Genomic DNA, 26,184 nt, shown 5'->3' with positions numbered 1-26,184 from the left:
CTTCGCATAAATTATCTCAATTGCGGCCATATGTAATTATGATTTGGAAATCCAGTTGATTTTGTGTATCCATTCTTAAGTTGTGAAATTACACATAACTTTGAGTAATTTTGTTCCAATTTTAGCAGTTACTAGCAGTTACCACCAAAGCCCACATAATGTTTTTTAACTCCTTCCCGACCGCCTAACACCAATAGGCGTCAGGAAGGTGGCAGCCCCAGGACTGCCTAACATTAAAAGGCATCAAGTCCTGGAGCCGGGTTTTGCAGGGGATCGCGCAAACCAATTCACATGCATCCCTGCTTGAATGACGGAGCTCCTGTCCGTCATCAGTCATCAGTCTAACAGCGCAATCCTGCTATTAGACTGTTAGTCTAATGCAGAAATGCGTCATTTTAGCTATGGCATCAATGCTGCAGAGATCAGGCTATTAAAAAGTTAATTTTGGATGCTTCAGACTCTCTTTAATCTCACTTCAATAGTTACAGATCCCTCCTATTCTGACTCCATTAGCTAGTAGTCAAACCACAGCTCAAACTAATGGCGCCCATACATGGTACAATTTTTTCATTTTTTTTTTAATGAGATACATTCGTTCGATTATCCCGTTAGATCGAAAAAATTGCATACCGTATATACTCGCCTGTAAGTCGAGAAATTTAGGACTGACTCAAAGTATAAAAGTGGGGGGGTCGCCTTATACTTGAGTAGTCCTAAATTTCACAACTTATAGCTGAGAATTCTAGGGGAGCTTCTTTCTCTCCCCTTACCTAGTCCTAACGCAGGCAGATTTCCACAAAGTCCCCCTCCCTCTCATCACCACGCAAAGGATGGCTGCTTCTCCCTCTCTCTCCCTCCTCAGCCTCATTTAATGGTCAGTGCTGAAGCAAAACTCACTAATTACACAGCGTGACATCCTCCCTTGTCCCTCTGCTCACACTGGTCTGTTTACAATACCACAGCTACGGCTCCAATGTCACATGACACATAAGTCACATGACATCATAGCTGTAGCTGTGGTATTGTAAACTAACAGACCAGAATGAGCAGAGGGACAAGAGAGGATGGCGCACTGTGTAATCAGTGAGTTTCCGCTTCACTGCTGATGCTGCTAGATGACACAGAGAGCTGAGCGAAAGGGAGAAGCAGCCATCCTTTGCGTGGTGATAGGAGGGAGGGGGGCCTTGTGGAAAGCTACTGGGGAGGGAGTGAGTGAGAGGGGGGCCCTTTCCATGGTGGTGGGAGGGAGGGGGGCTTTTCAGCAAGTTGTGTGCTGTAGCACTTTGGGGAAGGGGAGACAAATGCTGGCTGCTGCAGCTCCTGTAAAACAGGGGACACACAGCTAGGGGACACAGGGGCCACACAGCCAAGGGGGCATGGGCCACATAACTAGAGAGGCCACACAGCCAAGGGGACACTGGGGCCAAAAAGCTAGAGGGGCCACACAACCTGGCGGACACAGGGGCCACACAGAGGGGTCACAGTGACCACACTGAGACATCCTGGTGCCCAAGTGCAGTCTTTAACTTTCCTGGGTAGACTTATGCTTGAGTAAATAAAAAAATACAGCTTAAGAGGGTCAAATATTGGGGTCAACTTATACACGAGGTCGACTTGTATCCAAGTATATATGGTAGTTGTTTTCGAGGTACCATACACGAACGTTTGATTAAGCTATAAATCTGGCGAAAAAGATCGAATACGCCGAAAAATCAAATTGAGAAATAAGACAGAGACAAAAAATAAAATATTTGATCAATTGGTTAATTCGATCAGAAGTGACTTTTTTTCAACCAGATTCTCTTTGTTTCATCTCGAGCTGTATTTTACCTCAGGTAGTTAAAGGGGCACTACAGCGAAAAACTGTAACATTTAAAATATTTGCATATTGCATATATACAAATAAGAAGTACATTTTTTTTCAGAGTAAAATGAGCCACAAATTACTTTTCTCCTATGTTGCTGTCACTTACAGTAAGTAGTAAAAATCTGACAGAAGTAACAGGTTTTGGACTAGTCCATCTCTTCATAGGGGATTCTTAGCAAGATATAAAGATATTCCCTAAAAAGGATTTAAACAATAATGCTGGCCAGCCTCCCTGCTTCCTACACAGTTTTTGGGCAGTTATACAGAGCAACTGCCATTCACTAAGTGCTTTTGAAAATAAATATATCCCTGAGAATTCCCTATAAAGAGATGGACTAGTCCAAAACCTGTCGCTTCTGTCAGATTTCTACTACCTACTGTAAGTGACAGCAACATAGGAGAAAAGTAATGTATGGCTCATTTTACTCTGACAAAAAAATACTTCTTATTTGTATATGTTTGCACATATTTTACATTTTACAGTTTTTCGCTGTAGCGCCCCTTTAACATGGCAGTTGTTGATCAAAGCATCCATTGAGCTGTTTATTTCCTACGAGTGGTTCAATTTATTCATTGTGAAGTTAATATTACCTCAGAGAAACTATATAGGTGTGTTTTACCTCACTGTGTTTTTTTTTTCTGTGCTGAGGGAATTTTTACCACAGAGCAATTACAAATGTCTCTAATAACCAACAGGGCAAAACTGCATTTGCGTTGTATCTATGGACTCTCCTTGATGAGGACAAACCAAAAAGGAAATGGTGCAAAAATGGGCTATTAGATAAAGAGAAATATTCCAATGTGACACAGTTAAGATAATTAAGGGAGAATAATCCAGAGGATTTCCATAATTATCTACGAATGGATAATGCAACTTTTCACAACACAACAATGATTAGAACAAAAAATAAACATTAAAGAGAATCTGTATTATTAAAATCACACAAAAGTAAACATACCAGTGCGTTAGGGGACATCTCCTATTACCCTCTGTCACAATTTCGCCGCTCCCCGCCGCATTAAAAGTGGTTAAAAACAATTTTAAAAAGTTTGTTTATAAACAAACAAAATGGCCACGAAAACAGGAAGTAGGTTGATGTACAGTATGTCCACACATAGAAAATACATCCATACACAAGCAGGCTGTATACAGCATTCCTTTTGAATCTCAAGAGATCATTTGTGTGTTTCTTTCCCCCTGCATCTCTCATGCACTGAAGTTTCAGGCTGCTCTTTTCTTCCTGCAAACAGCTTTGCCCTTGTCTGTAATTCCTCAGTATGTGAAAGCCCAGCCAGCTCAGAGGACAATTTATCCAGCTTGTAAAAGATAAGAGAGAAGAGAGAAGCTGCTCTAATCTAAATAACACACAGGCAGTGTGCATAGAGGGGCCTGGAAGGGGGAGTTCATAGCAGAACCACAACACTGAAGAACTTGGCAGCCTTCCAGACACAGGCTGACAAGTCTGACAGGGGAAAGATACATTGATTTATTGCAGAGACTGTGACAGTAGAAAGTGCTGCAGTAAGCCAGAACACATTAGAATAGCTTTTGGAACTTGTAGGATGATAAAAAACAGGATGCAATTTTTGTTACGGAGTCTCTTTAAATCTTCAATCATGTTATTTTTAACAATACAAATAAAGATAAAAAACTTTGAAACATTTCTAACAATTTAAATCTAAAAGATCTTTTCATACAATATAACATACATTATACAATTACAACACACAATCATCAAAATTTTTCCAGCACGTCCGATCAGATTTTTCTCGAAAAAACGGGATAATGGTGCGACTTTCATGATCCATAAAAAAATTATTCTTTTCGACTTTCATTAGATTGTTTAGATCGACTAAATGGGAAAATCTAACGTTTTATTGTACCGTGTATGGGCATCATTAGGCCACCACACGCAGCAACAGAAGGGACAGTTCCTCCTCACAGTCAGTAATCACAGACAGTCACAGTACTAATTGCTTGGCTGTTGGAAACAGCCATTAATTCCCACAGTAGTGTGAGGTTCACAGACAGTAAACTGTCGTGACCATGACATTACACTGTGGCAAAGGTTTCACGACATTGGCTATTATTCATAAAAGTGTTGTCGGTAACAAAAATCCGTGCGGGGCAACACCGCTGTCGGTATTTCAGCCTTCTGGGTGGTCATTAATAAAAATGTTTCTAGTTGCGATAGGAGTGCGGAGATATCCCGCTGTAGGCTAGCGTTAGGCTGTCGGTAGGCATGCGGAAACAGGAGAAGCTGGCCGAGTCTCTCCATGCGGTGTTCTCTCTGCTGCTGCTTGGCAGGTCTGTCCCATTCACTTACATGTACTCCGCATGCTTATCGCTACATCCAGGAGAGCGGTAATCCCGTCCGCATACTGCTTGCGTTAATTTTTATGAATTTACATTTGGTTACATTTCTGCATAGAATCACCGCACAATTCGGTAATTTATTGCTCTGCTCGGGAAAGTCAGCTTCGCATGCGAAAACAGACTTTATGAATACACATTTTGCTCAGTGTTCGGTAAAGTCAGCTGTTTTTAGCATTTCCACATGCGGGAACGCTTTATGAATGATAGCCATTGTCAGCCATACAGATGTCCTTAATAATCTATTCCAGAAAAGGTAAAGATTTTGTGTGGAAAAAGAGGTATCTGCTATTGATTGGGATGAAGTTCAATCCTGAGTCAATGTTGCCACAACAATATCCTCGGTAAGGTCCCACGCCAATATCCTCTGATACCTTGCTTGAAGATCTCGGTGCACTGCAGCCACACATGTTGCTCCATGCTGCCAGCACTAGCTATACTAAGTATAGCAAGCCTTGCAAAGCTTCTTTAAAAGACCTGCAAGGGCTGCCCAGTGCCCATTGATCCTTTATCAGACCAATTACAAACCTCCAGATTCTCAGTGGTCTGTTGGTGTGCCCCAGCAGGACTTTAAAGGGAACCTGAAGCGAGTAAAAATATTTAAAATAAACACATGACGTAGATGAAAATTAATATTACATACTAACTTCACCGTCAGTTCCTCTCAGAAGCTCACCATTTTCTTCTTGCAGTGATCCCTTCCAGTTCTGACAAGATTTTGTCAGAACTGAAATATACCAGTTGCTGTCAGTTATAGATCAGCAGCTGTCAGTTACAACTGAATGTGCAAGGTAATGTCCATGTTTTCCTATGGCTCAAGTGGGTGATATTACAGTTTACCAGCGTGCTGACCAGGAAGCTGTTATGGGGTAATGGACAATTTTAAAATGGAGGACGAAAAATTCCATTGATCACGGTAGACAAATGGGACGCAGGAGAGGAGAAAGAGATTGAGTAGTAGACTACACAGGAGCAGGGCCGGATTTCTGCACCGGCCACCTAGGCTAGTTCCTAGGGCGGAAACCTGCCGACAGGAGAGATGGGGCGGGTGTCGCATGCTAGCCACAGATCAGTTGTTGTTCGGTAACTAGCTCTTAGTCTCTCCTGCATTCTGCACAGAGGAAAGTGCCCCTCCCCTCCTCTGCACTCTGACACTGAGGAGGGGCTGAGCAGAGAAGTCAAGCCACAAGATTCAGTTGTTTCAGGAAGACGGGCCGCTACTTTCCACACAGCATACAGGTATCTATGCTTGATGGCAGCGCTGTGAGAGGGGAGGGAGGAGAAGTGTCTGCAGCAGAACAGAAAGCATTTTGCAGACTAGAAACAGCGTAGCGTGTGGCTTAAAGGAAAGGTCCTGCGCAGTACCGTCTTTTTGACGTCAGCGAGCCCATGTGACCAGCGCCGTGGAACGCAGCAGCAGGCGACCCGGAACCCCGACCTGGCGAGGTCGGCTTTGCCAGCGCAGGAGACTGAAGAATATCCACCAATGTATAATGCTTAAAGCCGCTGCTCCACAGACAGGGGGGTGACTGTAATGAATGCTGACCTCCCTGCAGCATAATGTTATTGGAGGCTACACTACGGGAGAAGATGATACGCTAGTGCATAACGCACAGCTGATTACAGCCGCCGATGCACGGACAGAGAGGGTGAGTGACACTACTGCAGCAGATGGCTACCGAGGGAGGGAGGGAGGATGGGAGATAAGCGTAGCCAAGCTGAGCAGAGTGCGCTCTCACTGCAACACACCGCGCATAAGTGGGAGGGAAGCTGATTGTAGCAGGACATTGCCGCTGTCGTTACAGTGACAGCGGAATGAATTGGGGGCATTAGAATTCAAGCAGGGAGGGAAGGAGGAATGTGTTTTACATATGTTTTACATAAAAAATGCAATACATGACTAAATGCTGCATATTGTAGATGGGAGATGATCTTTATAATTGATGTGGAGAGGGCTGAATATAAACACAGACACGCAGTGGAAAATTGCCTGGCATTGAAATGAAACTTGTTAATAAAGCTTGCTTTAGAAAGGTGATATACCTTACTTAGCTGGTTTCTAAATTTATGAATGTGGAGACAGAGGGTGAGTGACACAGATTTTCACTGCAGGCTGCAGCACAGTGAGCTTACAGTCTAATCCCTCCCTCTAAGCACTCAGTAGCTTGGGGAGGAGAAGATCCATAAGACGCCCTGCACCATGGACGCACCAGGTTTAGTATATTTTTTTCCCAAGATTTTACCCTCTAAACCTAGGTGTGTCTTATGGTCCAGAGCGTCTTATAGTCTGAAAAATACGGTAATAACAATTTGGAGACATTCCTTCTTAATTGTGTTATTTTGGTGACATGTGCACCTAGCTACAGCATGTTGTTTGGGATACATGTATGCTCACTTATTATTTTTGAGACATATACAACAGTACATATTCTAGTTTATTTAGCTTATTATTTATTATAGCTAATGTTGCTGTTTGTAGAGTAGTTAGGGACTTCTTTCAGGGGATTGGAGTGGGGGGTTGGGGTTTGGGGTGATTTCTAGTAAACCCTCTAATACAGAAAAACTATGCAGATCCAGAACTTAAACTCCACTCTGACTCCATTGACTGAATGCTTATTCTGTGGTAATATTCTCAGACACTATTGAAACTGAGAATTGGGAATAGCAGTTAACTGTCATGAACGCAAATCTATATGATAATCTCCATATTGTTTTCACTGAGTATTCAGTATTTATGTAATGTGAATAGAAGAAGTCATAGACTTACTTGTGTGCATCCAGCTGCCAAATGTGAGGGTGCAGTTCTGCTGATCAAATGGAAAGTAGTAGATGTTGAGGTTGCAGACTGTTACAAGTTGCATTGGTCTGCCATTGAAAATTTTGCCCTCGTGCGTTACATAAGTATAACTGATCTCACTTGTCTTCTCCGTAGCCACACTAGAATGAAACATGCACTATAAATTATTCCTTTAAATAAATACACATCTTAAAAAGGATGCAATAGTACATGCATTAACTCAACTGATCTGTTTTGTGGATTAGATTATAAAGAAAAACTGCAGATAATTAAAACAAAACGAGGAAATATAGCTTTAAACTGAAATAGAACAAAAAAACTTCTTTATTAACAATACTAAAATACTTTTACAGTGGTTTGTGCTTCCAGCATGTTGAATTAAATAGTTGTTTAAAGAATAAATAACATTCATATCGGAGGAATTCTGTATTTTCAGATTCCTAACATAGACATGGAGGACCATTTTTAAGCATAGGCAAGCTAGACAGCTTCCTTGGGTGCCATCTAATGAAGAGTGCTTCAAACATCCATGTTAAACTTAAACCTTATAGAATATGAGTAAAGGGATGGAATGGAACCATGGTTTTAAAGTGTGAGATAAAAATGGTAAGGCATGTTGTGATACCTTGTCTGCAAAGAATTTTTAAGATACTAAAGTGGCCTATCATCTGTAGACATATAATGAAAACCAGTGCCACCAGGAGCCCGATCGTCAACTCGGGCCAATTTTAGGCCAAAATTGGTCACATGTATTGATTTGACATTCTGATAGATGTTACCCCCCCTTTCACCCGTACACATGCATTATTACTTTACCTGTCTGCTGTCTGCCGATATTACCACACTCTTCTTCATCATTCACGCCCCACTTGGTTGTCGGTGTATTGCACGTGAGGCACATGTGTAATAGAAATGGTCGTAGTCCGTCAACTTCGGTGCGCTGGAACTACACAATTACGCTTTGCCAAACTATGGCTTTGAAATCAAATATTCGCTTTGTATGCATTTCGTAGACCGCGTTACAATACGCAATTACGCATAGTGCGAAGTGTAGGATACTTCTGCCCGCATACAGAAAATGTTGCGCATTAATTCCTATTGAATGCCTATACTGGGAACTCTTCTATGCGTACATTCACTTTCCAACGCGTAAATTTGTAAGCATACAATCGCACGCGGAAAATTAGACACGAGTAATGCATTCATAGTTCACGACGCAATACACATGTTAACTACGCATAGTGGGTGTAAGCTATGCGTCACGGTACTTTGCTACGCGTAAATTCGTAAGCGTAGTTTTGAAACTTCACCTCCGAACTACGATGCGTAGATGCGAACTACGATGCGTAAATTTGCACTGGCATAGTTTCTGCTCATCCCTGATGTGTAACATCACACATGCGCCCCACGTGCAATAGACCGGCAACCCCGTGGGGCTGGAATGAGGAAGAAGACTGTAAAGACAGCGGTTGACTTACATTTACAGTTTTTAAGAAAATAATGGGGTCTTCTAAAAAAAGTTTTAGAAGACCCCATTATAGGGGAGTTAGTATTAGGCATAGGTGAGGAGGTAATGATAGGGTATGGAGCACGAAGAAGGTAGATTTGAAAGTGTTAGGAAGTTAGCATTAGAAAGTGATGGCAGTAGCAGCTTGCACATTTACTGTTATTTAAATATAATTTGTGATATTCAAATAATGGTGATACCCGGTGCCCAAATAAATATATACTTCTTTTGCATGTACATTCCAGCTGAGATAAGAATAAAAATTGTTGTGGACTTACGATTCAACAACTGTAATATCTGGGACCCAAATACATCTTGTAGGTATAGAAATTCTTGTCAAATTGTCAAATTTCACAGGATCCCACGTGAGAAACTCATCCACCCAGCTCTATAGTACACGTAAGGAACAAGTAAAATAGATTACCATTGACAATTCTAGACTTCACTTCATATACAAAAACTGTACAATAATTTCATATTAAAAAAAATTCTACAGATGAGTGAAGAAGCTTAGCTGGCCCGGAGTGTTGGGGGCATAGATCATGGCAGAGAGGATTAGCTTGCCCATGTCACCACCTCTCACCACTGAGATATACACCACTCTCCATCTTCCTTACACTTCCACCTTCACAGCCCAAAGCAATGGCAAGAGACAGTGACATAAGTAAGTTAACCCTCTCCATGCATTCTAAAAATGCATCTGCTCTGCTCAGCATGAAGGAAAGAGGGATTAAGCATTACATCAACTGTGATTTATTTCCAAAAGGTGCACCTACATAATGATAGGAAAGTCCATGTGGCAGAACATCAAGCGGGTTCTTGGAGAGAGACCCGCCAATTTGGCCATCTTGGCTTATATAGATCCATAACATGCTGTAAGTTGTAGTTTACTAGAAATCAGTAATATTGCATTTGTTGCTCAATAAATTGTAGTGTGATTTTTGTTTTTCATCACTAGAAGTCCACTGCAAGGCAGCCTTGGTGAGTGACTCGGTCATCAGTACCATAATTGTGAAGAAAAGAATTGCTATGATATTTCTGCCATGTCTGAGATTTAGATGTTTCAGCCGTGAACATCACAGTATGAGTTCTAATTTGTCCATAAGTTTATTACTTAGTTAAAGGGCAACTATAATGAGAGGGATATGGAGTCTGTCATTGTTATGCAGGGCCGGGCCGAGGCATAGGCTGGAGAGCTGCCTCAGGGCGCATTGTAGGATGGGGCACAGAATTCATTCAGCTGTCATTCCTAATTGTGTTTGAAGCAGAAATAAATAAGAAAAGGGGATACATGGCAGTGACTGCAAGCCAGATAACTATATATTAAGGTGTTGGGGAGGTTGTGGGCCCTGTGGCGCCTCTTAGTCTAATAGCAATCAGTGTGTGACTGCTGGGGTGGCAGGGATGGAGGGGCGCACTTTGGTGTCTCAGCCTTGGGTGCTGGAGGACCTTGTCCCTGCTCTGTTGTTATGTCCTTTCAAGCAATACTAGTTGCCTGGCTGTCCTGTCAATCCTTTGCCTCTAGTACTTTTAGCCATAGACCCCAAACAAGCATGCAGCAGATCAGGTGCTTCTGACATTATTGTCAGATCTGCATGCTTGTTTCTGGTGTGATTCAGACACTACTGCAGCCAAATAGATCAGCAGAGCTAACAAGCAACTGGTATTGTTTTAAAGGAAATAAATATGGCAGCCTCCATATTCTTCTCACTACATTTGTCAGGGCAGACTCCCAAAATGTATTTTCCGGGCTTGGTATGTTTATGCTACGGTAGTGCGTTTTCACTTTGATAACCTCTTCCCCATTCTCTGGTGAAAGATAAGAACTTGGCTAGCTGCCTATAAGAAATATTTTTTAACCATGCTGCATTCACACAGCTTTACTGTAATTCAGTGCATGTTTCTGCTTGCACAATTTAGACACATGCAAAACACCATTTTTTTTTGCATTAGAACACGTTGTCTATGGAGAAAAATAACAAGCTGTGTTTTTTCTGTGGGTAAAACATTTATTAAGCTATATTCACTGTGGGCATTGTGTTACATTACCTGCCACAGCAGGGACACAACGGATCAGGAAAGTTTCACCACACATTATCCACACATTGGGCTTGATTCACAAAGCGGTGCAAAGTGTTTGCACGCCAGTGAAAAGCCCCTTATCACGCCTAAACTCACTTTAGGCATGATAAGAAGCAACTCGCGCGAATTTTCCACGCGCAAAGTTTTGCGCGCGCAACCGCGCACGCGCGCGCAGCGTCCCCGCTTCGCGCTAAGCTCCCATTAAGCCCTATGGGACTTTGCGCGCGCACGTACATGCGTACGAGCGTACGCGCGGAAACTTCGCGCGAGTTAGAGCAAAAATCGGTGATAACTCAGTGGTGCAAAGGTTATCACGCCTAAAGTCTTTTAGGCGTGATAACTGAGTTATCACCGCTTTGTGAATCGAGCCCATTGTGTTGTAGACAGGGCCGTAGCAATAGGGGGTGCAGAGGTTGCTACCGCATCAGGGCCCTTGGGCCAGAGGGGCCCCGAAGGGCCCTCCCTCAGCTTCAGTATTAGCTTTCTATTGGTCCTGTGCACTTCTATAGATACTTTGTATAGTGGTAATCATTAACAAACTGTTCCCCCTTCCCTTCTTGCACCTCTGACACTGTAGTTGCCATTGGCATGTTTTGGTGCGCCGTATCAATTGCTATGTATAGAATGCTTAGGGGGCCCCAATGTAAAACTTGCATCGGGGCCCACAGCTCGTTAACTATGCACTGGTCATACATAGGCATCGGCTTCCAAATCGGAAGCCACTCAAATTCGTGATTAAAATGAGGCTTAATTGCCTCAGGTGTGTGCATGGGAGACAGTGGGTTACTTACCCAGAAGTCCGTTGGCTTCTATGCGTATCACACGTCTCACACACGTCCCATGGGACGTGTTCCATGACTCACCACCGCACACTTTCTCCTTCAGGCTTGAAGGATGAAGTGCGCGGTAGTGAGACGTGGAACGCGTCCCATAGGCCACGTACGAGACTTGTGATACGCATGGAAGCTGACGGACTTCTGGGTAAGTAACCCCCTGTCTCCCATGCACACACCTGAGACAATTAAGACTCATTTTAATCATGAATTCGATTGGCTTCCAGCTCGGAAGGCCATGCCTGTTTTAACGGGAATAATAAGAAAAATGGAAAAAATAATTATTTCTCAGTTTTTGGCCATTATAGTTTCAAAATAATACATGCTCAGGTATTTAAAACCACTACATTTTATTCGCCCTATTATCCCTGTTATTGCAACGTTTAAAATTTTTCCCTAGTACAATGTATATCTCCAATATTTTATTTGGAAATAAAGGTGCATTTTTCAGGTTTGCGTCTATCCCTAATTACAAGCCCATGATTTATAAAGTAATTGTTATATACCCTTTTTACATACATATTAAAAAAAGTTCAGTCCCTAAGGCAGGGGTGCCCACACTTTTTCGGCTCGCGAGCTACATTAAAATTCGAGGCCAGGAGATCTACCAACGTTTTAAATGCACCGGGGGGGGGGGAGGGGGTGCATTTAAAACGTTGGTAGATCTCCTGGCCTCGGCGAAAGGTAGTTAGGCATAGGTCCCCTCAGTACAGGTTAGCTAGGCATAGGTCCCCTCAGTACAGGTTAGCTAGGCATAGGTCCCCTCAGTACAGGTTAGCTAGGCATAGGTCCCCTCAGTACAGGTTAGCTAGGCATAGGTCCCATCAGTACAGGTTAGCTAGGTATAGGTCCCATCAGTACAGGTTAGCTAGGTATAGGTCCCCTCAGTACAGGTTAGCTAGGCATAGGACCCATCAGTACAGGTTAGCTAGGTATAGGTCCCATCAGTACAGGTTAGCTAGGCATAGGTCCCTTCAGTACAGGTAAGCTAGGCATAGGTCCCCTCAGTACAGGTTAGCTAGGCATAGGTCCCCTCAGTACAGGTCAGCTAGGCATAGGTCCCTTCAGTACAGGTCAGCTAGGCATAGGTCCCCTCAGTACAGGTTAGCTAGGTATAGGTCCCCTCAGTACAGGTCAGCTAGGCATAGGTCCCTTCAGTACAGGTCAGCTAGGCATAGGTCCCCTCAGTACAGGTCAGCTAGGCATAGGTCCCTTCAGTACAGGTCAGCTAGGCATAGGTCCCCTCAGTACAGGTTAGCTAAGTATAGGTCCCATCAGTACAGGTTAGCTAGGTATAGGTCCCATCAGTACAGGTTAGCTAGGTATAGGTCCCCTCAGTACAGGTTAGCTAGGCCCCCCCCCTTCAGTATAGGTAGCGAGTAGTGATGGGCGAACAGTGTTCGCCACTGTTCGGGTTCGCCCGGGTTCGCCCGGATTTTGACCTGTTCGGGTTCGGTTTGGCACCCCCTGAACACCTCATGGTGTTCGGGAGGGTGTTCGGGCACACTGCCTGAACCCGAACAGGCCTTCTGTGTTCGGTCGAACACAGCCGTGTCCGGCCGAACAAAGCCCCCTATAGAGTCCCAGCATAAAGGGAGAGCATGCCCCGAGCGCGGGGGGGGGGTCAGAAATGCGCCCCACCCCTCCCCGCTAAGCTCTCCCTTCTGCTGGACCCTATAAAATTAAATAGAAGTCCCCCAAAGTACTTGTAGCAGGCTGGCAGGGAGAGGACAGGAAGCGGGCAGCCGGCGATCACAGGCGCTAGTACCATCTGGTACTTCCGCCCTCTCTCTGACGCACTTCCTGTTTACATTTGTAAGTCGCGTCAAGAGAGAACAGAAGTACCGCGATGACGCGTACGAGGGTACGTGTCATCATGTAGATGACGCGTACCCTTGTACGCGTCATCGCGGTACTTCTGCTCTCTCTTGACGTGACTTACAAATGTAAACAGGAAGTGCGTCAGAGAGAGGGCGGAAGTATCAGATGGTACTAGCGCCTATGCTCTCCGGCTGCCCGCTTCCTGCCCTCCTCCTGCCAGCCTGCAAGGTACCTTCGGGGGACTTAGATTTAATTTTATAGGGTCCAGCAGAAGGGAGAGCTTAGCGGGGAGGGGTGGGGGGCATTTCCGACCCCCCCCCCCCCACGCTCGGGGCATGCTCTACCTTTATGCTGGGACCCTATAGGGGCCCCAAAGGGACATGTTCGGGTTGGGTTCGGGGTTCAGCCCGAACATGCCGACTATCGGGGGCATGTTCGGCCGAACCCCCCCGAACCCGAACATCTGGATGTTCGCCCATCACTAGTAGCGAGATGACCCCTCCCCCCAGTATAGGTAGCCAGATGACCCCCCTTCCCCCTAGTATAGGTAGCCTGATGACCGCACCTCAATATAGTTAGCCAGATGACTCCTCCCCTTTCCCTCCAGTATATGTAGCCAGATGACTCTCTTAATCCTTCCCCCCTACCTTTCAGTATAGGTAGCCAGCTTGCCTTCAAACCGCAGCAGACATCAGTGTCACTCATTTCTCCGCTCATCTCTAGTGCAGAAGCTTCCTTTTCCTTTCCTTCTCTAATGCTGCCCAAGTCCATAGCCACCGGCCACAATGCAAATGTGCACAGAGAGCAAGGTGGCAAGCAGCAGTCAGGTGCTCGCCTGGTCTCCCTGCATTGCAGCATTTGCAAGCTTGCAAATGCTGCACCAGTTTAGCCTGCTGCTTTGGTGCCCTTGCTCCTGTGGTGCCAGCTAGGCCATGGCCTAGCTGGCCTTGGCCTAAATCCGGCACTGGCTATGTCCCTACACAGAGTTGTGGCATTTTGCAGGGACGTAGTTACTCGTCTCAGAAGAGGGGAAGTGGTTAAAGCATAAAATCTACTACCATGAAAAAAAAATTGTAGCAGAACAGCATTAAAACAGTTAAATACAGCATTTTATTCTTTAGTGGAAAGTTCCTTGCTTCAGTGGGCAGCTTCTGGCCGCATCCGAAGAGGTGATAACATTATAATTTGTTTGCATTTCTTTGTCAGGTACATTTAGTATTGAAATGATCAAGTTATGAGGGCGCTACCGCAATGCAGTTCTTTCAAGCCAGATCAATTCCAAACAACCCCCTTGAAGTCGATTCCACTCCACAACCGGGCAAACAGGAGTCACGGGGAAGAAACCGAAAAGGCAAAAAGACATACAGTATGATCATAGTATAGTCTGTAACATATGTTGCAGGAGGGGCCACCACCTTGGGATAGGTTCCTCTGTGTGGGAACACACTCATAGGGTCAACCTCGTCACCAGGTGCTGTATATATCTAAGATGGTATAGCCCCTGATGAGTCTGATGACGAAACACGTAGGATGGAGCTTGAGCAGGAAGTGACCAGCAGGATCTGAGAGGAGACATCCTTTGTGGTTTTTACGTACAAAGCGCTTTTATACTTTTATTTGTGAGTATGTACTCATATCTTTTATAATACATGTGGATGATTTTACATATTGGAGGCTGTTTAGTACATAGATTCTGCAATAGTGGAGCATTAATGTGGATTACCAGCTTAGAGGCTATTTACCATTAAAGGGAAGGTTCAGGGAGGGGTTGAAAAAAATAAAAATACATATCCACTTACCTGGGGCTTCCTCCAGCCCGTGGCAGGCAGGAGGTGCCCTCGCCGCCGCTCCAGAGGCTCCCGGTCGTCTCCGGTAGCCGACCCGACCTGGCCAGGCCCGGCTGTCAGGTCGGGCTCTTCTGCGCTCCAATCTGCGCCTCACAGGGGCGCGCTGACGTCATGGGACGTCCTCCGGGCTGTACTGCCTGCGCAGTACAGCCCGGAGGACGTCCGATGATGTCAGCGCGCCCGCGTGGGACGCAGAAGAGCCCGGCATTGGAGTGCAGAAGAGCCCAACCTGGCAGCCGGCCTGGCCAGGTCGGGTCGGCCACCGGAGACCACCGGGAGCCTGTGGAGCGGCGGCGAGGGCACCTCCTGCCTGCCATGGGCTAGAGGAAGCCCCAGGTAAGTGGATATGTATTTTTATTTTTTTCAACCCCTCCCTGAACCTTCCCTTTAAGCGCTTACAGCTGTCTGTGAGAGTGGGCAGCAGTGGAAAGGGGTGAGCAGTGGTGAATTTCAGTTTATGGGAGACATGGTTCTTTAAAATATGCATGTGATGTCTGCACTATGATAGCCTCCATATCTTTTCTTTGAGGGTTGATGTAGTGCACAGTGGATTATATTTAGAGGAAAAGTCGAATTACTGGTTAAGCGCTTAAAGCTGTCAGTTGGCCTGGGCAGCCCAGGGAGAAGGTGAGCGTGCCATCTTAGATACATACAGCACCTGGAGACGGGGGTGACCCTATGTGATACATGTGTGATGTAACAGAGTGGGGTGCTTGTCTAGGGTTAGAATAGAGGCTATTAGCCTATAATGACAAGTATCTTAGTATAATGATGAACCATCTGAATATGGGTTATTATAGTTCAAAACAGCAAGGTCTTGTGAGATATGGTCAGCCGCTGATCATGTGGCTGACTCATGTGTTTTTCTGTGCTGATTGGCTGTACCTGGGAAACTCCCTGTGCTGAGTTCTACTGAGTCTGCGCGACACGTGATACAGTTATATAACGGTATTTCACAATAAGCTCGTAACCCTGAATTAACTGTTTCAGGAATTACATGAGTTAACTAGGACTAACCCGACTTATTATAAATATTATGATAAGCCCTTCAATCATAGTGAAGCTCATGATCGTGCATCCCCAGGATGCAATAGGGGACATGGGTGGAGCTATGAGTATAAGAAAGAGAGATTGCCCTTATTCTCCTGGGACTCCTACACTGCTGACGAGCCGTGATGGTTGTATGCGCCGCCTCCTGAACATATCGCTGGTCCCCCGATGGAGTGATGATGCAATATCTGGTAATGTATTGATTCATATACTCTATTATACCCTATAATTACTCTTATAAAACTGTTACCCCGTGATTGAGCAATAAAACCGCTCCTTAACAGTTAGAAGTTGTATGTTGTGTTATTCCAGGCCTCTGGGCCTTGATAGTAATGGCTAGGCACTTAGCAACTGCCTAAAGTATAGCATTACATTTTTGGCGACGAGGATGGGATAAAGAGTTAAAAGAATCAGAACCAGTTGAACTTGTACAAGTACTTGAGAAAATCCCTGCTAAGGCAGGAGATGTGGTTGCCCTAGCTAGAAGAAGCTGGGTACTAGCCTCTGCTTACCGTGGAGTGCACAAGCGGTTGCAGAAGGCCCTGGGAGAGAAACATAAGGCTGAGATGTCTCAACTGGAGACAGAAGGTCGATGCCTTATGTTGGAGTGTAGTAGCAGATTGTTGAAAGACAAACTGTCTCACTTCCAAAATATAGCAGAAAAATCTGCTGTGTATATTGCTACCAATAAATATAAGAACAGAAAAGGTAGAATTAATAAACAGAAGGTTCACAAATATGTATCCAGCGCCAGTGTTACTTGGGATCCTAAACACTGGGATGGAGATATTTGGGACTCTGATTCAGATGAGTGGGATGACTGCCCTGGGGGTGAAACCTGCCCAGATCCAGACATAGGGGCGCAGAAGAAAGCCTTCCCTATCACTAGAAGGAAGGAGACCACCACCTATGGTCCACAAACAAGGAATAGGATAGGTCCTGACGGACGTCCCATTCCAGTGACTGATGGTAATGGTACTCCATTGCTCAACCCCAATACCAATCAACCCCTATATGAGCAGGAACCGGTACCCCACAGGGAGGCTAAAGAAGCCATTGAGGATTTTACCCAATCGGAAGTTGAAGACATTTTAGAGAGATTCCGACAGAAAGGTGGAGAGTCAGATATGAAGTGGTTGGTCCGCCTGTATGACACAGGGGCTTCAGGTGTCTTTGTCGATCACAAGGACATAGTCAGATTTTATAGTATAACTAAAGATTCACAGATGATTAGATACCTAAAACATCATTTTGATAACAACATAGGGAGTATATCACTCCTAGGTCTAGTAATTATGGCCATGCAGGACAAATACCCCACAGAGAGTGATATTCCTGCTGCAGACAAACCCTGGTTTGCTCTGAAAGATGGCATAGAGAGAGTTAAGGAGGAGGGCATGAGACATGCTTTGGTGATTCTAGACCATATGGCAGATCCTTATGATTCTGCAATTTCTGTGTCTCTCAGAAATAGAATTCTGAGAAACACTCCGCCTGCATATAAGGCAGTAATGATGACCCTGTTGTTGTCTCTTATGGACCAACCGCTTCAGAATCTCCTGGACAGGATGATAGAATTACAGGATATAGGGGAGTGGGAGAAACCAAAGAGGGATGAGGAACGTAGACCCCCTCCCCGGAATCCACAATCCCAAAAGTCATCTTCAGGACCTGATAATCGGGTTTCTAGGAAGGATATGTTTACAGCTCTGCTCAAAGCAGGGGTGCCCATGGATCAGATAGATGGCATTGAGGGAGGTAAGATGTGGAGTCTGTACAAACAGAAAGTGTTAGGGAATAAGGGTGTTAAAAAGGTTAACACAAAAGAGAAGCAACCCGTAAAAACACAGAAGGCTGATGTTACAGTAGAATCAGAAGTTAAACCCCGCCCTCCTGGGTGGGATCAGTACAAAGATCTGTATCCTTGGGAGGAGTTAGCTGCATCCATTAGGGCACTAACTCTGAAGGAGGAGAGGGCATCAGCTCCTCCTTCAGAGGAGGGTGACCTATATGCATAGGAAAATAGCCGAACCCCCTTCTACATCAAAAATGACCAACGCCCCTATGTAGAAATAAAAATCTATTGGAAAGGGGGCAATATTCAAACAGTACCTGCATTGGTAGATACGGGGGCGGAGGCTAGTCTGATTTATGGGAATCCATCTAAATTTAAAGGACACAAAATTAGAATTGCAGGTTTAGGAGGAAAAATTACAGAAGGTGTACAAACCCATGTACACATGAAAGTGGGGAATCTTCCTCGCGCCAGATATAAAATTCTCATTGTCCCTGTAAAGGAGTATATAATTGGCATAGATATACTTAAGGGAATGACGCTGCATCTGGTAGGAGGTAAGTTTTCTTTTGGAATCAGGAAATCTGATTATTTTAATGTACAGATGATTGATGTAAAAGCTGTGTTGGTGGGAAGGGTAAAAATGGAACCAATTCAAATTCCTCCAGCTACAAAAATGATTGCTATGAAACAATACAGAATTCCTGGTGGTCATGCTGAGATTACTCAGACCATCAAGGAAATGGTGGAAGCAGAAGTTATGAGACCTACCACGACCGCTTGGAATAACCCTGTCTGGCCTGTCAAGAAAAGTGATGGGTCCTGGAGAATGACAGTTGATTATAGAGAACTTAACAAACATACTCCGCCTCTTACAGCGGCAGTACCAGATACTATAAGTATCATTGAAAACATTCAAAAACATCCGGGCACGTGGTATGTCGTCACAGATCTTGCCAATGCGTTCTTCACAATTCCAATTGAGGAGAAGGCACAAGATCAATTTGCTTTTACCTGGCTAGGCAGGCAATACACATTCACAAGGTTACCACAAGGATGGTTACACAGTCCAACAATTTGTCATCGTGTAGTTGCAGAGCATTTGGATGAACTCAGATTACCAAAAGATATGCAGGTTTCTCATTATATTGATGATATAATGATACAAGGAACCGATGCTGTGTCTTTGCAAATACAGTTGGACAAACTGGTGGATCACATGAAAAATAAGGGGTGGGAAATTAACCCAGCAAAGGTCCAAGGGCCGTCCCAATCAGTGAAGTTTTTGGGAATTCAGTGGAACAAGGGCCATAGGGAAATTGTGCCAAAAGTTAAGCAGAAAATTCTTGATTTTCCCACACCCAAAACTAAACAGCAGATGCAATCTTACATTGGTCTGTTTGGTTTTTGGAGACAACACATCCCTCATTTAGGACAGATACTTGCTCCCCTATACAAAGTAACCCGGAAAAAGTATGAGTTTACTTGGGGTGAGGAACAGCAAATAGCTTTTGAAAAAGCAAAAAAGGCCATACAGACAGCTGTGGACTTGTGGCCAATGAGGGAGGGTGATGTAGAACTCCATGTGTCTGTGTCAGAACAACATGCAGATTGGTCATTGTGGCAAAAGCAAGATGGGAGGCGTGTACCTCTGGGCTTCTGGAACAGAAAAATGCCAGATGCTGGAGAAAAATATATACCTTTTGAAAAAATGCTTCTGGCCTGCTATTGGGCCTTAGTTGAAACAGAGCAAATGACAATTGGACATAATGTCTTGCTCAGGCCACAGATACCAATCATGCAATGGGTGATGTCTAATCCAAAAACTAACCGGGTAGGACACGCCCAGGAACAAAGTGTTATCAAGTGGAAGTGGTATATCTCCCAGAGAGCCAAACCAGGTGAGTCTGGTGTGGCATCTCTGCATGAGAAAGTGGCCAGTGTGCCAAGTGGAGATGTAGTTGCTGCCACTCCTGAAACAGAACATCAGGAATCCCCTGTAAAATGGAACAAGGGATTTGATAACCTTTTAGAAGAACAAAAACAACATTCTTGGTTTACTGATGGCTCAGCCAGATATATTGGTGGAGCCAGGAAATGGAAAAGTGTGGCATTCAATCCAAAACAGTTAGTCACACTTACTGCAGAAGGTGACGGGATGAGTAGTCAATATGCGGAGTTGATGGCTGTTCTCCTGGCACTAAAAAGAGAAAAAGGTGGACAATGTCATCTGTTCACAGATTCTTGGTCGGTTGCAAATGGGTTGGCTACGTGGTTGATGGGCTGGAAAAAACATGACTGGGTTATACATGGAAAAGAGCTCTGGGGAAAAGAACTCTGGAGGGACATTGAGGAAATAGTTCAGAATACTAGAACTACCGTGTTCCATGTGGATGCTCATATGCCTATTGATTCACTTGAACGTTTGTTTAATTCTCAAGCAGATGCGGCAGCAACCATATCCGTTTCATCAGCTGTCAATGAACCAGACAGAGAAACTGAGACAACTAAAGAACAGTGGCTGGAAGGCACAGCCATTTGGGCTCACCAAAAGAGTGGACATCTTGGAGAAAAAGCCACTTACAGGTGGGCACAGGAAAGAGGTATTCCCCTTACTCTGGATTCGGTTAAACAAACAATCCAGAAGTGTCCGGTATGTCAACACTCACAAAAAAGAGAAGTACCACACACTGTTATGGGACACATAGGGAGGGGGAAGCTACCTGCACAGGTATGGCAAATGGATTTTGTAGGGCCGTTACCTGAAAGTAGGAGGTGTAAATATATGTGTACTGCAGTCGATACATATTCAGGTTTAATGGTCGCCTTCCCGTGTGCTTCCTCTACGCAATGGAGCACTCTGAGAACGCTTGAGCTAATCATCCAATATTATGGGATGCCGTTGCAAGTACAAACAGATAATGGATCTCATTTTACTGGAAAGGGAGTAAAGGATTTTGCTTCCAAAAATAACATTGAATGGGTATATCATATGCCCTATTATCCACAAGCTGCAGGTCTTATTGAGAGAATGAATGGACTGCTGAAAAGTGCATTAAAGAAACAGACACCGGATGGACAATACGGCCAATGGCGAGATAATTTGTCCACAGCACTCCAATCTCTCAATAATAGACCTTTAACTGAATCCACTACCCCTTTAATGAGGATGTTAACCCCTAATCTAACTGTGGGGAAAATTACAGTGGAAGCCATTGAATATTGGAAAAATTCAGAAGAAGCAGAGATACCTTATAGAGGTACCTCTAAATCAGCAGGCTTGGACCTACATGCTCTTGAAGTGAACGTGATTGGTCCAGGGACCAGTAAACTCATTAATACTGGGATAGGGGTAAGGATCCCCTCTGGTCATTACGGACAACTAGCCACAAGGTCCAGCTATGCCTTAAAAAATTTAGTGGTGGTGGGTGGAGTGATAGATGAGGACTATCAAGGGGAATTAAAAGTAGTCCTGATTAATTTGGGAGCTGAAGATGTCATAGTAGCCAAAGGGGATAGAATAGCACAGCTGTTACTTATTCCTGTCTACATAGCCCAAGTTAAAGAAACCACTCCCCCCACTGAATTAACTGTTAGGGGCCAGAAAGGCTTCGGGTCCACTGATGATATCAGTGTAGGTGCCAAAATATGGGTACAAAACATCGCAGGACCCCCTTCACCAGCTGAAGTTATAGCTGTAGGTAAGGATCGCACTCTACTCGTTATGAGGCCTGGAGTAGAGAAGTGGGAGTATATCCCACAGGAAAAATGTTATCTTCGGGAATAACGTTTCTTTGTTGCCTGTTTGTATTTAGAATCTGATGAGAATGTCTGGCTCCGTCCTTGGTCTCCTTGGTATCGTGTGGTGGGCGTCTGCTGGAGGAAATACACCTGGACAAAGGATGACCCGAGATGACCACACCTTCTGGAGATGGGGATGGGCAAACTCTACCCAACAAAGAACCCAAGATGATTTTACCTGTGAAGCCTTCCAAAAGTGCATGTTTGCCAATTGGAGCATGAACAGCGATGCTTGGACTGTTCCTAGACCGACAAGGCTGGTTCCTAACAGAAAGGATTTGTTTGCTGTGTACCAAGATGAAGTAAGGATAATTGCAACTTCTTCAGTGAACATCACTTGTTGTGAGGTAGATCAATGGATGGAACTGAATGTCTATGCCAGGAAGGAGAAAGCTTTAAGCTGTAAAGGTCACCGTGGTTACCATTTGAATATAACTTTGATTAAGCCTAAAATCCTCTTATGCACTAACTCCACTCCTATTGAAGGACGAGGAATATGGGGGGATTTTATCACCTTTATAAATATGGACACTGCCAGGATTGACCCAGGACATATAAAGAGGTTACCCTCTACCTGTGCTCCGGTGGGACTTGAAAGTCAAAAGGACGTGATAAACTTTAATTTTACCTTTCCTCCTACCAAAGTGTGCAGATATAAAAGAGCATGGTATGACACCTTGCTAGGAGGGTATGGAACTCTCACTGGGACATTAAATGGTTTTGATATAGAGACTCTTGCTAATAGGATGCATAATGCTGGTGGTAAAATAAATGATGCATTAACAGTACAAGCGAGGTGGATGCCCACTATATGGCATCCCTTGAAGTTAGAAACTGATATATTAGATAAAACATTAGATTTAGAAACTGCTAATAAAGAATTTATGTATTCTACTGATACTAACATATCCAGAATTATCAATTGGACTATGTGTTCCCTGCAGACTATTGATCAACAACAACAAAAACACTATTTTCAGGTCACGTTGATGACTGGAAATGAGGATGTTTATAGATCCGTTATAAACACTCAGGGAAGTCATGATACCAATGGTCTGTGGTTTCAGACTTTCCCAGAGAAAGTAGTTTGTGTTGATACCTGGTGTGCGGGAACATTTTATGTCTATAATGTTACTAAACAGCTGGTGATGTGTAAATTTGTAGTGTTGCCTTTGATGATTGGTACAGGTGCTGATCTTCATTATTGGCTGCCTACTTTTAATGGTCATGTCATAGATGATGATAATCGAACTCATGATTTGACTTTTTGCGATGATACTTTGAATGGAAAAATATGTAAATTACAGTCTACTGTATATGAACCTTGTTTGTTACAGAACACTGTAAACCATTGTGGGTGGACCATTATGCCCCGCTCATACAGGTGGATGGTTGAAATAGCACCTCAAACCGTGTGTGTGGTGACTGATCGGGAGGTGGTACCCAAAATGGAGGTACCCTTTGTGGGGTGCATACACAACATCTCGGTTCTTGTATGGGAGAATGAAACATTCAAACTGAACCCGGATGTGGAGAAATCTTCTACCACAAACTGGCACTCTACCGCGTTGAATGTGCCCAACTGGGATCTTAATTTGACTAAACTAAAAACCCTTATCGAAGAATCTTCAGACATTAAGAAATTGATCAAAGTACTTAACAAAACTATAGCGGCGCATCAGATCAGTACGACGATCATAGCCGATAAGATTATTAAAGTTGGATCAGAGATAGCGGCTGCTACCTCTCATCATTGGTGGGATATCTTCATGGGATACAGCCCTTCAGCAGAGACAGCACTTAACTGGTTATTCCATCCTTTATTGGTGGTAATGATTGTAGTAGTAGTGTTATCCGTATGGAATTGCTATGTGGCATATGGTATATGCTGTAAACGCAAGCGGATACTCATGGTCTCATATTCTGATGGTTATCATTAAGGGCCGAATGTGATACATGTGTGATGTAACAGAGTGGGGTGCTTGTCTAGGGTTAGAATAGAGGCTATTAGCCTATAATGACAAGTATCTTAGTATAATGATGAACCATCTGAATATGGGTTATTATAGTTCAAAACAGCAAGGTCTTGTGAGATATGGTCAGCCGCTGATCATGTGGCTGACTCATGTGTTTTTCTGTGCTGATTGGCTGTACCTGGGAAACTCCCTGTGCTGAGTTCTACTGAGTCTGCGCGACACGTGATACAGTTATATAACGGTATTTCACAATAAGCTCGTAACCCTGAATTAACTGTTTCAGGAATTACATGAGTTAACTAGGACTAACCCGACTTATTATAAATATTATGATAAGCCCTTCAATCATAGTGAAGCTCATGATCGTGCATCCCCAGGATGCAATAGGGGACATGGGTGGAGCTATGAGTATAAGAAAGAGAGATTGCCCTTATTCTCCTGGGACTCCTACACTGCTGACGAGCCGTGATGGTTGTATGCGCCGCCTCCTGAACATATCGCTGGTCCCCCGATGGAGTGATGATGCAATATCTGGTAATGTATTGATTCATATACTCTATTATACCCTATAATTACTCTTATAAAACTGTTACCCCGTGATTGAGCAATAAAACCGCTCCTTAACAGTTAGAAGTTGTATGTTGTGTTATTCCAGGCCTCTGGGCCTTGATAGTAATGGCTAGGCACTTAGCAACTGCCTAAAGTATAGCATTACACCCTATGAGTGTGTTCCCCCACAGAGGAACCTATCCCAAGGTGGTGGCCCCTCCTGCAACATATGTTACAGGTTATACTATGATCAAATGTCCTTTTGCTTTTTCCCGTTTCTTCCCTTTTTGCCTGGTTGTGGAGTGGAATCAGCTTCAAGGGGGTTATTTGGAATTGATCTGCCTTGAAGGAACTGCATTGCGGACGGTAGCACCCTCATAACCTGATCATTTGAACACTGGATAAGTGTGCATGTAGGACTGTTTTGAGGTGCAGCAGGCCCATTTTGGATAGGGTTAATTTAAAAAAGGGGCAGTGCATTAGATGCACACTCTACTCTAAGATACATTTAGTAAACATTAGCAAACTGCTGAAACTGAGCTGTACTAAGCTGAGAAGCAGAAAGAGATGAGAAGGGGTTAGTAGATACATTTTAATATATAAATACAGCAGCTACGCAATAAAATGCAGTTTTCAGAGCAGATAAACTGTACTTTGTAAACAGACAATATTACTTGTGTACAAAAGCAAATATGATAACTGTATGGATAATAAAAAATAGTAAAACACATTTTTATTGAAAGTTGTGTCAGAGTTTTATCACACTTTAATTAAGAGAATATGGGAGTCAACTTATACTCACATCAACCTATTTTCTTAAAGGAAACCTGAAACAAATAGAAGAAAGAGTTTATATGTACCTAGGGCTTCCTCCAGCCCCCTTCAGGCTGATGGCTCCCTGGCTGTCCTTCCAGGCCGATGCGTTTTTCTGTTTTTGGTCCCAGTAAGTCCTTCAGTTGCAGCCGGTTGACATGCACAACGCATGTACGGCTCAACTGCTAACACGCCCTTCATCATGCTCTGCGCCTGTCCCAGGTTTATATAAATCCTTTATTTTATTTGTCTCAGGTACACACTTTAATAAAACGTAAGACTAAGCTTGCTTTCCCCCCGCTCTCTGTGCACAGGTAACCAGTTCATTATTAAAATATATTTCCCACACTAGTTCTTCATTCATTCCAATTAACACTAAACCACGCCTCACTTGTTTCATAACTACTGTATTTACTGTAAAAGTAGCTAATCCTATTAATAGAAGATAGGAACACGTGAACATGTGTATCAGCAACATTTCTGGTGCAATGTCTGTTATTCAGGTGTACATTTTGCAGACAAAGTGATCTTACCTGATTGTACCAGATGTATGTGCTCAGTGCCTGATTTTTTTCATCCTGGTAAAATAATAATATTAACTTTAGGTTCTTATCAAAAATCCATTTGAGAATGAGCACTACTAGACTGTAAAATAAAACAATGTTAACTGACCCACAATGCTCACACTGTGATCACATTTCCATGTAGTGGTGGTCAATGGGGTGCTAATACATTTTAGTTGATGCAAATACTATACTAATTGTATATTCAACCTGAAATTGGACCAATCAAATATAGCACTTGCATTTGATTGGTCTATTCCCAATCTTCATGACATGCACGATAAGTAACCGTAATGCAATATGCTAATTCTGCATACACTTGTTATTAGGGTTTAACACATGCAATGATGATATGATGATATTGTGTGCAATGTCTATATATATATTGTGTGCAGGGGAGTAACAGGGCAGGAGGGGTTGTGGCGTGAGGGGAGAGCATTGGACATCAGCGGGAAGCAGCGGGAAGCACTTAGAGATCGGAGACCTCTGCACTGGATGGAGCTATGTGT

General features: G+C 43.8%; 2 protein-coding genes across 4 annotated transcripts in view; one reads left to right on the top strand and one right to left on the bottom strand.

Annotated features, from left to right (window-relative positions):
* Window positions 1-11,483, bottom strand: part of LOC137522154 (5-hydroxytryptamine receptor 3A-like) — a 28,567-nt gene extending 17,084 nt beyond the window's left edge. Inside the window, exons 1-2 of the mRNA XM_068242185.1 lie at window positions 11,419-11,483; window positions 7,009-7,178 (exon numbers count right to left, since the gene is read on the bottom strand). Of these exons, the coding sequence (XP_068098286.1) occupies window positions 7,009-7,178; window positions 11,419-11,483 (235 nt within the window). The remainder of the gene's footprint in view (window positions 1-7,008; window positions 7,179-11,418) is intronic.
* LOC137521478 (uncharacterized) overlaps window positions 1-24,554 on the top strand; it is a 165,354-nt gene extending 140,800 nt beyond the window's left edge. Inside the window, exons 1-3 of one of the 3 annotated variants that reach the window (XM_068240793.1) lie at window positions 1,047-1,083; window positions 20,418-20,559; window positions 21,789-24,554. In XM_068240793.1, the coding sequence (XP_068096894.1) occupies window positions 21,795-23,714 (1,920 nt within the window). In that variant the 5' untranslated portion in view covers window positions 1,047-1,083; window positions 20,418-20,559; window positions 21,789-21,794 and the 3' untranslated portion in view covers window positions 23,715-24,554. Of the gene's footprint in view, window positions 1-1,046; window positions 1,084-15,830; window positions 16,370-20,417; window positions 20,560-21,788 lie in introns of those variants that run through there. The other 2 variants (XM_068240795.1, XM_068240794.1) reach the window with 2 other exon arrangements.
* Window positions 24,555-26,184: the final 1,630 nt, after the last annotated feature.

This window comes from Hyperolius riggenbachi, chromosome 6, assembly GCF_040937935.1.
Source record: "Hyperolius riggenbachi isolate aHypRig1 chromosome 6, aHypRig1.pri, whole genome shotgun sequence".
In the NCBI taxonomy this organism is placed as follows: Eukaryota; Metazoa; Chordata; class Amphibia; order Anura; family Hyperoliidae; genus Hyperolius; species Hyperolius riggenbachi.
Note: the sequence above shows the minus strand (reverse complement) of the source record. Positions and strands in the feature narration are given on the sequence as shown.